This window comes from Trifolium pratense, linkage group LG6 (genome assembly GCF_020283565.1).
Source record: "Trifolium pratense cultivar HEN17-A07 linkage group LG6, ARS_RC_1.1, whole genome shotgun sequence".
Classification (NCBI taxonomy): Eukaryota; Viridiplantae; Streptophyta; class Magnoliopsida; order Fabales; family Fabaceae; genus Trifolium; species Trifolium pratense.
In genome coordinates, this window is record NC_060064.1 from 45,224,245 (window position 1) to 45,235,162 (window position 10,918).

General features: G+C 28.6%; 1 protein-coding gene across 1 annotated transcript; it reads left to right on the forward strand.

The window, feature by feature from the left end:
- Positions 1-84: 84 nt before the first annotated feature.
- LOC123889136 (suppressor of disruption of TFIIS-like) lies at positions 85-3,715 on the forward strand. The gene is made up of 9 exons (XM_045938359.1): positions 85-230; positions 1,125-1,199; positions 1,341-1,406; positions 1,505-1,602; positions 1,723-1,760; positions 1,884-1,971; positions 2,295-2,636; positions 3,289-3,354; positions 3,491-3,715. The coding sequence occupies exons 2-9, from the start codon at positions 1,139-1,141 to the stop codon at positions 3,641-3,643; spliced, it is 912 nt and encodes a 303-aa protein (XP_045794315.1). The 5' UTR covers positions 85-230; positions 1,125-1,138; the 3' UTR covers positions 3,644-3,715.
- Positions 3,716-10,918: the final 7,203 nt, after the last annotated feature.

The window sequence follows — 10,918 nt, forward strand, 5'->3', positions numbered from 1 at the left end:
TTGTGTGAACATCATTGGTCACATTAAATAATAATTTAATGTAATATTTTAACTCAATATCTCTACCACAAAACCAATAATTCTTCCATCTATAAATACTCTTTCTTGCTTCTCATTTTTCCTCCCCCTTCACCTTGCACCCTTTCATTGAACTATATTGCTCTCTAACTTTTGCTTCTTCATACCCTCCTCTTCCTTAATCCTCTCATCACTTCATTCTTTTGTTTCTGGTAAGCAAATTACTTCAACTACTCTTATTATTATATGCTCTTATTCTTAATGATGACTCATTTAAAAGAAAAAAATACACTATTAAGGAGTGAATAAATGTTTAGAATTCTAAGAGAAATATACACTATATATTATGTGCTTTTTTAATTCTAGACATATCTTTGAGAACCGTACCTCTGTTTTTAAGAGAGCAATCAAGTTTACTTTGGTGATACTAGACATATCTTTGAAGTTTTTTTTTATTTATTTAATTTTTATACAATGAGGCTTTATTTTAAATATTTAGTGATTATATGCCTTAGATATATACTTCTTTTTTTAAAAGTCAAAATTAGTAAGTAATTATTAGTGTTAATATTTTTCAGCTTTGTCAGGACTTAAACTCTAAATTTTTAACTCCATAATACCTTTAAACCTTAGTTTAAACCAGTTTAACTATCCACCTCATCCTAGTACTATATATACATAGTTCAATCAAGAAACTATATGTCCCATGAACTTTATTCAAATTATTATAATAATGAGGATTTTGGCTTTTCATTATTTCCTTTATGGTTTAAAGGGTCCATATTTATATGCTTTTCTTTTGGTTACTTAGTTATAAAAATTGAAGGCAACTTTTGAACTCTCTTATGTTTCTTTAGTTCATGTTTCATCAAAAGGGTACTTTTGTATCAGATTTTAAATTCATTCTCTTTCAATAATTGTGTATTGTCCACTCAAAATCATAAAAAAAAAAACTTTATCCCTAATGGATTGGATTAGCATCATCAATCTTGATTTTTTCCCTTGATGATAATAATTATGCTTCATTTGCTGTTAATCCAAGACAATATTTGGTTGGTTCATGTCATGTAACATAGTGTTGATTTCTTTTTGTGTTGTTTGTTAAGGTTTTCTGCTTGAAATGGAGTACGAAAACCGATTTCGACAAGCTCAGAGACAAAAATATGATTGTCTTCTTTTTGGTGAGTCTATTAGTTAAACAATCGTGCATTATTTGCATAATTGACAACTGGTCAAAGAAAATTGACATTTTTGATCAATTTTTCTTTATATTTTGAACGTGAAATAGTTATGATTGTAACTTTAATGATTTGATGTTGCAGATTTAGATGATACTTTATATCCAATAAGTTGTGGTATTGCAAAAGCATGTGGACAAAATATTAAAGGTAAGAATTTCTTTGCAAATAGTGCTCTTAGTATGTGTTTATATTTTGTTGGTGTTGACCAATGTTTTTTTGTATTTACTATTGATATTGATTTGTAGACTATATGGTTGAGAAGCTTGGCATAGACAAAAACATAATTGATGACTTGTCCAACCATCTTTACAAAAACTATGGAACAACTATGGCTGGTTTAAGGGTATGTATGATTCCCTTATTTTCCTAATTTTATATTCTATAGTGAAAAATGGAAATTATAATTAGGTGAATTGACACCAAATTGTTAACTTATAGTTGTTTTATTTTCTTGTCAATTTAGGCAATTGGATATGACTTTGACTATGATGAATATCACAGGTACATAACCCTTTATTTTTCTTCAATTGTTTTGTTAATATTTCATCACTTGTAATTAGTTAATATACTTATTTTTTATTATTTTTTTATTTGTGAAATTCATATTTGATTTTTTTGTTACAGTTTTGTTCATGGAAGATTACCATATGAGAATTTGAAACCAGACCCAATTCTAAGGAACCTCTTGCAAAGCCTACCCTATAGGAAACTAGTAAGTTTTTTTTTTTTTCTAATAACCAAATTGAAGCATTTGAATCAATCCATAAAAATTGAATACCACTCGATCTCTCTAATTTAATCGCTAATGTATATAAAATCCGTCAATATAGTCACTGTTATTAAGATGTTATTGACTAAATTGACAAATTTTCATATACTTTAAAAATTAAATTGACATATTTTAGTGACTATTTATTATTTTTATATAATTTAAGGACTAGATTATAAAATGAAAGTAATACTTTATGACTAAATCATGGTTTATTCAAAATTGAATGGAATCTAATGAAACTCTTTATTTTCTTTTCCCTATAGATCTTCACAAATGCAGACAAAGTTCATGCAATTAAGGCACTAAGCAGGCTTGGATTAGAAGATTGTTTTGAAGGAATAATATGCTTTGAGACACTTAATCCAATCCACAAGAACACTGTTTCTGATCATGATGAAAATGACATGGAATTTTTTGGTTCAAGCAAAACCAATCATACAACAAGTACTACTAGTGCTACTAACTTCCAAATATTTGACATTATTGGTCATTTTGCAAAACCCAATCCAAGTGAAGTTTTGCCAAAGACACCAATTATTTGCAAACCTTCAGAATATGCCATTGAGTTGGCTCTCAAAATAGCCAATCTTGACCCACAAAGAACAGTAAGACAACCATCCTATTGAACTCAATCATAAAATTCAATAATAAGGTTTTAACATTATATGAAAAAATTATTTTAATATTCAATAATTTAGAGATCACACTTTAGATATTTTATTAACAAAAATAAATAAAAGAAGCAAAAGTTATTGATAAAAAAATTCGGTTGTAAAATCGATTGAAAATTCCTAAATAAGTGACTTTAAAAAAAAATAAAAAATGAATTATAGATTCTAAATTGTAGTCATATAATTGAGACGGCATCACAAGATCTTTACTATTATAGAGAATTATAGTTAAAAATAGTTGATGCAGCCTCATAATAATCCAATGTTGGTGATATATTTACAGCGACATAAAAAATATAATGTCGCAGCCTTGATTGAGGTTGTGGATAAAAGTATCAATTCGTTAGTTTAAAGACATTTAGGCTCAATGCCCATAAAAAGGGACTCAAAATATACAAAAGCTAAATGAAAATAGTTTAAAAAATTTCTCGAAAAAAGTACCGAAGTTTTTATCAGAAAAAAATAAGTTCTAGATGTTTTTTTTTTTCAAAAAAAAAAAAAAAAGTTTCAAAATTTTTCTAAATTTGATACTAATTTTCTAAACACAAATTCTAATTTTTTGTTGTTGTTATTATGTGCCTTTCAGTTATTCTTTGAGGATAGTGCTCGAAACATACAAGCTGGAAAACGTGTGGGACTTGACACAGTGCTGGTAAGTCATATTGCTAATTTTTGTTGTTGTATAGTATATGAACTAATATTGCCAAATTATTGATATTGTGTTACATCCCAAACAACTATGAGCTTCTAATTATTGATTGTTACACATCATCTTCATATTCTTATAGGTTGGTAAATCACAAAGAATTAAAGGTGCAGATTATGCCTTAGAAAGCATCCACAACCTTAGGGAGGCAGTGCCAGAATTATGGGAATTTGACATTAAATCAGAAGTTGCTTATCCTAGCAACCTTGCTGTGGAGACATCTGTGACTGCTTAATTAGGACTAATTAATTATTTAATTACAAGGAAGCTCCTTAATCAATCATGGGTGGCAAAAAAAAATATGAAATTTTTTTTTTTTTGTCACCCTTTGTTGAGATGTAGTCGATGTACATGCTTTGATGTTGTTGTTATAATAAAGTAAATAAAGTTTATGTATATGCTTTCAAGTTTCATCATATTATTAAATATTAAATTTCCTTTTTGGGCCTTGTGTACTTGTGCTTATGTAATGAACCAATAATTTCTTACATGCCTCCAGAGGGGAAGGACTAAGTTTAAGAAACAAACAGTGTAAAAGTAAATGAAAATGAAAATTCAAAGTATACTCTAATACTATACTAGTTAATTATGATGTAAAATAGTTAATTAATCATATTGAAACAAAAACAAAAAATGGAATCCAAATATATTTGCATTGTTCAATATATATACAAATGCTGTTTACACAAGAGTTAATTTAAGCTAAAACAAATTGGTGATTGATATGATTTTTTTTAGGTAAATTAAGAATAGTAACAGACATCATAGAGACAAATAGACATCAAAGAAAGACATCTGGTAGCACTAATCTTATAACTTTTTGCTCATATATATATATATATATATATATATATATATATATATATATATATATATATATATATATATGTACTACAGATGTCAATATCAACAAAATGGGCATTGGAACCAAAAAATTTGAGCCTCACATTGCGAAGAATTATATAATATAAATAGATTTTTCAAATTGGGGCTTTGCCTCTCTTTTATATATATAAAAAAAAAAAGAATTCAAATTAACTTTTTTATTATTAAAAAAATAAACAATATTGTATATGATTATAGATTGGTGAAATCTTACATCTTACATATGTAACATCTATAATAATGAAAGAGTAGAGTAAGCCTCACCAATTTTCTATTGTTTCAATGAATTTAACAGTGAAATATACACACATTGATTAAGAAAGGTATAATTGGTTCAGGTTCACGCATCAACATACCAAAGGTTCATGCAAATTTTTAACATTTGAGTTTCACTTGCAAGATTTAATAAGTTATCATATTGCAAGAGGGTGAGAATTTACTTGTCCAAGAGTATCATTTGGACTAAAATCTCTCGAATTCAAAAATGTGTAACTAAATTCATTTTTTTTTCTCAGTTACTTATAAGGTCTAATTTAAGTGGCAAATGTCGATATTTAGACTTGACATCTTCATCCGAGTTCGAATTTAAAATATCGTAGTTGTGTGCAACTCCTTTCGATTTTGTATTTGTCATAGTAAGTTATGATTCAATCAAGAATGAATAAATTAACAATAAATCTTTCCACATGAATCATGATGAATAAATTGTCCCACAAATGATTAATTTTATGAATGATTCATAGCAATCATAGAAGATGATGAAATGGTCATTGACATTCTTGCCACGCTATTGAATTTGTTTGAAACAAAGCATTAAGTTAATTATAAGTAGGTTAATTATAACGTGTTTTATATGCATAATAACATACATCAATTCATGAAGAGTACTAGTTGAAACGCAAGTTGCTTAGATAATAAACTAATATACTAGTCTTCATCAAACCTCCACAAAGTAGTATAATTTCTAATTAATTAGTTTAACAACGCAGTTTAGCAGTCTAACTAGCTAATCTCAACGTTAAAATAAATAAATAATATTCTACTTAAAGAGGTCCAAGAAGTTAAAATTGTAATTTGGAAGCTTATAGGTGAATAATTGTCCCTAAGTTAATCTAGGATGATATAAATTATAATATAAGATATTATTAAACAAAGGGAGTGAAACATTTCCGCACTGGTGATGATAAAGTTTTTTTCTTTGAAATTAAAGAAAAATTATCTTTCCCTATGTAAAAAAAAAAAAAAAATTATCTTTCCCTCAAGACTCCTGAATTTACATTTTTGTCCATGTAAAAAAAGTTCAAAACATATTTACAGACTTTTCTTAGTTCAAATATTATTTTTAACGGTAAAAAAGTTCGAAAAAGACGTTCCAAACATTTTGACATGGGCAAAAAATGTAAATTCAGGGAAAATATGAAAATTGTGGATAATTTATCTAATAAATAATCAAAATCAACTACAAAAATAAATTTGTAAGCACAATAAAAGTTACTTCTTCATGAATAAATTTGACTTATGTGGAACAGGATCTGCTTGACAAGTTTTGGAGCATAAAGTAAATTTTATAATGAGGTTTTCGAAAAATTAATACTAAACTTAATAATTAAATTAAATTTGTTTAGTATATGAAATTTGAATTTATGTCTAAGAAAGATCAAACTCTCATCTTGGCTTTTTAACCCAAGTGCCCTACCTTTTAAAATCAATATTATCAACCTGTCACCTTTTAAAAATTATTTCCCAAATACCACACTTTCACCGGTCTTATTTTTCCTTATATATTGCCGCCATATACAGTGGCTGAATTCTATTGAATTCCATTTTTTTCTCTTTTGTTTTTTTGTTTTTGTTACTTTTTTGTTTTGAACAGTGCAGGCAATTTTGGTAGGTTTGACGGTTTTTTTTTTATATTCTTTTATTGAATTTTGCCACACTGTGTGGCTAGATTACTTCAATTTTCTGAACGGTGCATATATAGATGTAGAGATTATGCTATCAAATATAAAAGCCAATTATTAATATATTGTCATATCATGTACATATATAAACTAAATTTTTTGGGGTATTTTTTTAATCCAAAATTTTGAGGCCTAAAGTTTTTGTTTCAGTCATTTGGCCTTTAAAGTGGCCCTTATGAAATTTTCTCATCCAACTCACTTACTTTCTCCCCTACCCCTAGCAATTCGGAAAACGTTTTTCGAATTTTTTATAGTGTAAATTTTACACTAGAAAAACAGTTCGGAACGTATTTTCCGATTTTTTTTGCACGCTAGGAGAGTAGGCGAGAAAGTGAGTGTGTGAGATGAGAAAATTTCGGCCCTGATGGTTAATTTTCATTAATTGTTGGTTAAATTACCCATAATTTTTAAATGGGTAATGTATGCCTCACTAAAAAGGTTATTACTAATTTTTCATCTAAATAATTTATTCTCACTGTTTCTAACATATAACCGATAATCAATCCTAAAGATGGATTTGTCAAGTGTATGTTAGAAATTTAACATTAATGAAAAAACAGATATTAATCAACATATAAGTTATATAATTCTTCACTTCATAAAAAACAGTTTCCTTCAATTTTTATCACTTGCAATTTCAATCCAATGGACATATAATCCTTCAATTTTCCTTTCCCCTCTTCCCGCCTATTCATCAAAACAATTTTCTTCACTTCATAATTCATAATGAAAAACTATATCTCATCACCATAACTGTATTAGACTAGGATGATGGGTAACCTTTTCAGATGGAAAGCGACGCTAACATATATGACTTGAAAAAAAAGAAGAAATCACACACATTCAAGTCAAAATTCAACTTTTGTGGTGCCAAGAAGGACCATGGAGCCTTTCAAAGACAATGTCGAGCGGTTGTTGAACCCCGGTGTTAGGCAATCTAGTTGACAGATCAAACATCGACATAAGATTTAAGGTTTGAAATTCATCACTTAAATTAATCCATCATTTTTCGCTATGGATACAATATCATATTCACGTGCTATGGTGCAAAAGAAGAGTATGTGGTGGTGGGACCTGGATGATGGCTATACTTTGCAGGATCATGTTTCAAATAGGTGGCAGTGACAGTTTGACCTGGATGATGGTTATACTGTTCGTGGTGCTTATCAGCTTTTGACGACACAGGATGCAGTTACTTTGGATGCTGCGTCAGGTCTTCTTTGGCACCGTCAGGTTCCTTTGAAGGTTTCAATATGTGCTTGGCGACTCTTGCGAGACAGGTTACCTACCAAAGCAAATCTGGTTACTCAAGGGATTTTATCTACGGCGTCTCACCATTGTGTTTCTGGTTGCGGAGAGGTTTAGTCGTTCAGCACTTGTTCCTTTCTTGTAGTACTTTTGGTGCCCTTTGGTCCCTTGTCAGCTCCAGGATTGGCTCTCCTTTGGTGACTGCTCAAAATCCTTTCGATCATTTTGTCCAGTTTACAGCACCAGCAGGTGGTCTTCGAGCACGACGTTATTTCATGCAGCTCATTTGACTTGCTTGTTTAGAGGCTCAGCAAACTCAGTGCATCATATGTTGGACAAGATCAAGACTTTTTCCTACAGGTGGTTGAAAGCAATGAGTAGTACTTTAGCTTTGAACTTGTTTATTAGTTTCTTTTGGTTCTTGTACTTTGACTTTATATTGTAACCTTTCTTAGTCTCTCTTGACACGTCTTGTGCCGAGAAGACTATATATATAGCATTTTGGCTTGTTCAAAAAAAATATAAAGTAAAGGAATAAATATATTTTTTGTCCTCAATGTACCAATATATATATATATATATATATATATATATATATATATATATATATATATATATATATATATATATATATATATATATATATATATATATATTGTCCTCATAAATATTCAAAGTTTTGTTTTTAGTCACTCAAAAAAAACTTCTTCCAATAATAATCCCCCTAAAATTTTCTGTTTCGAAAAATGGTTCATGCCGTTAAGTTTGGTTAACAGACGCTGATGTGGCATGCTGACATGCCCGTTTTTAATGAATGGGCTTGATTAGTGGCATACACATGGCATATATTAACATATCAAGTGATTTTCAATTTCTTTAAAAATTTGTATGTAATCTATATCATATAAACTTTTAATCACACGGCGGATTTTGTAAAATTCGTAATTGTTATAGAGTTATTGGTAAGTGATGCACCATAACTCTTTAATTAATTTGAGGTGTGTGAAATACTCTCTCCGTCTCGATATATAAGAGCTGTTTTGACTAAATGTACTATTCATTCATCTTGTTCTGACCATATTTTTCTAATAACATATAAACGTAAATATTAGCATATGAGATTTTGTTTGATTTGTTTTGATAAGTATTTTCAAAATATCAAATTTTTATAATTTTTACAAATAGACAATTAAAGATATTAGTGATCAAAGTTGTGCATTGTCATACATGATGTGGTCAACTAGGTCTTATATTTTAGGACAGAGGGAGTATCTGTTATATTGTTTTAGTTCTAACTCTTTAATTAATTATATGACATCTCAATTTATCAACAATTTTGGTAAAAATGTTTATGTTTCTTTTTGCTCTTATACATATAAGACAAGTATATTTGTATTCAAGGTGATTGATTATGACTTTACAACAATTGAGTATATATAAGTAAAGGTACATAATATGATTATAAATGTAAAACGGCTACTTGCTATACAATTAATAGGAAATAGTATCATTTATAACTATGAGTGATGATGGCTATAGCATGATATCCGATTGTGAGCTTAATAAGTGCTTGTGACAGTTATGCTTGATTTAGTCGATATATACAACTCAATCTTGAGGGTATTTACATAGAGGCAAAAGTTAATCTAATAGTTTGTCCTGCTTGAAGCACCTAGTTCTGAATACTATGAAATTCTACATAAATTTGGTTCTATTGTCATTTGTCAATGTATTTGGTGGAAGAATTAAAGTGATGAAGCCAAATGTTCTCTCCCCCACATGTGATGTTCAAATGGAGAATCTTCTCTCAAGCTCGAAAATATTTTTGAAAGTTCAATGGAAGCTGATTAGATTGATGATATCTCATTTCTCGACGCTTCTCGCCAAGGAAATTCATATTGAGGGAATACTAAAAACCCGACAACCTTCTTTCTTCCAATTTCACAAAAAAAAAAAAAAAAACGCAACAATGAAACCTTTTTTAAGACGATAGATTTGGAACACAATAAATGATTTGTTTATTGAAACGATGAAAAATGGCAATATGTGTTGAAATAAGAACAAAAGATTTTTATATCATCTTGTTTTGTTCTTAAAAAAGTTTGGTCTTCACGGTGAGTATCTATATTTTGGTAATCCACTAAAATTAAACTCACAGATAATTGTGAGATCCTGGGTTCAAACCCGGGTCACGATATCCGGCCTAACAATTTCGGCATTTTTACCGGTTGAGCTATGATTTATGGGACTGATTAGAATGTAATTTACTATATAATATATTTTATATCATATTAATATACAATATCATGCAATTAAATATTTAGAGTAGAGAGACGACACTTCATAACAATTTTTAGCACTTACGTCTATTTTTTATAATAGTATACTCCTTTGTTCCTTCTTATAGGCAAATACTTCTATAGCACAATTAGAAATGTCTTTTATTTAGAATTCATATTTTAGGTTGAATAACTGATGTATATGGTCTATATTATCGATCAAGTACATAAATTATTCAATTATCCTAAAAAAATGATTTTTTGGCTTATAATAGGGGACAAAGGAACAAAGGGAGTACATTAATAATTAGATAGATAATAATTTTTGGTACTCTCGCGTTCCCAACAATGCCTCTTATTTCTTTGCATGTGTGCAAAAAGAAAAAAAGAAAAAGAAAACAATACAAGAAAATAAATGAAAACAAGTGAAAGACAAAACAAACGGTAATTAATTATATTTTGCCATTTGTCAAAAAAAAATAATTATATTTTAATTATATTTTGTCAAAAAAAATTATATTTTGATAAAATAATATAAAGTTTATATGATTATTTAAGTATAATACGTTATTTGATAAATAATAGATACATGAGTGTAATAAGGGTTTCATAAAAATATAATAAAATAATAGGATTTAAAATTTACGATCTATGTTATTTCAATCATATGTAATAGTCATTCTCATATGACATGCATGATTCAATACATAAAAAATGCGAGAAATATTATTCTTTAAGGGATTTATTGATGAATATATAGTTGTTGGTGTTATTTGTTATTGAAATACATGACTATAATCATATTTAATTCATGAGAATGAAAATAAAAAAAATCAATTGAAAAAATTCTTCATCGCACGTTTAGATCTCTCTAACCAATGAGCCAGCTCCCACTACTAGATAAAATTCTTTATTAGTGAGCAAATTTTAATTCTGAGGCATATCCATTAAATATGAGTGCAATTGTCATCCCTAATCGTAAGACAAGCGGAGTAATTGGAGTAATTGGATTTCTTACCTTTTTTTTTTCCAACATATTTGTCCATAATATAAATGATTTAATTAAAATTTGAAAAACAAAATAGCAGAAAGTTACATTTGTCGCATAATGTGATGCACTAAGATAAGGTAGGGATA

What these genes read in the sequence shown, in the direction of transcription:
- LOC123889136 (XM_045938359.1), top strand. Translation starts at nt 1,139, where the DNA reads ATGGAGTACGAAAACCGATTTCGACAAGCTCAGAGACAAAAATATGAT. An exon ending in ATGTGGACAAAATATTAAAG is followed by an intron (nt 1,407 to 1,504) that starts GTAAGAATTTCT and finishes ATTGATTTGTAG; the next exon opens with ACTATATGGTTGAGAAGCTT. An exon ending in TGGGACTTGACACAGTGCTG is followed by an intron (nt 3,355 to 3,490) that starts GTAAGTCATATT and finishes ATATTCTTATAG; the next exon opens with GTTGGTAAATCACAAAGAAT.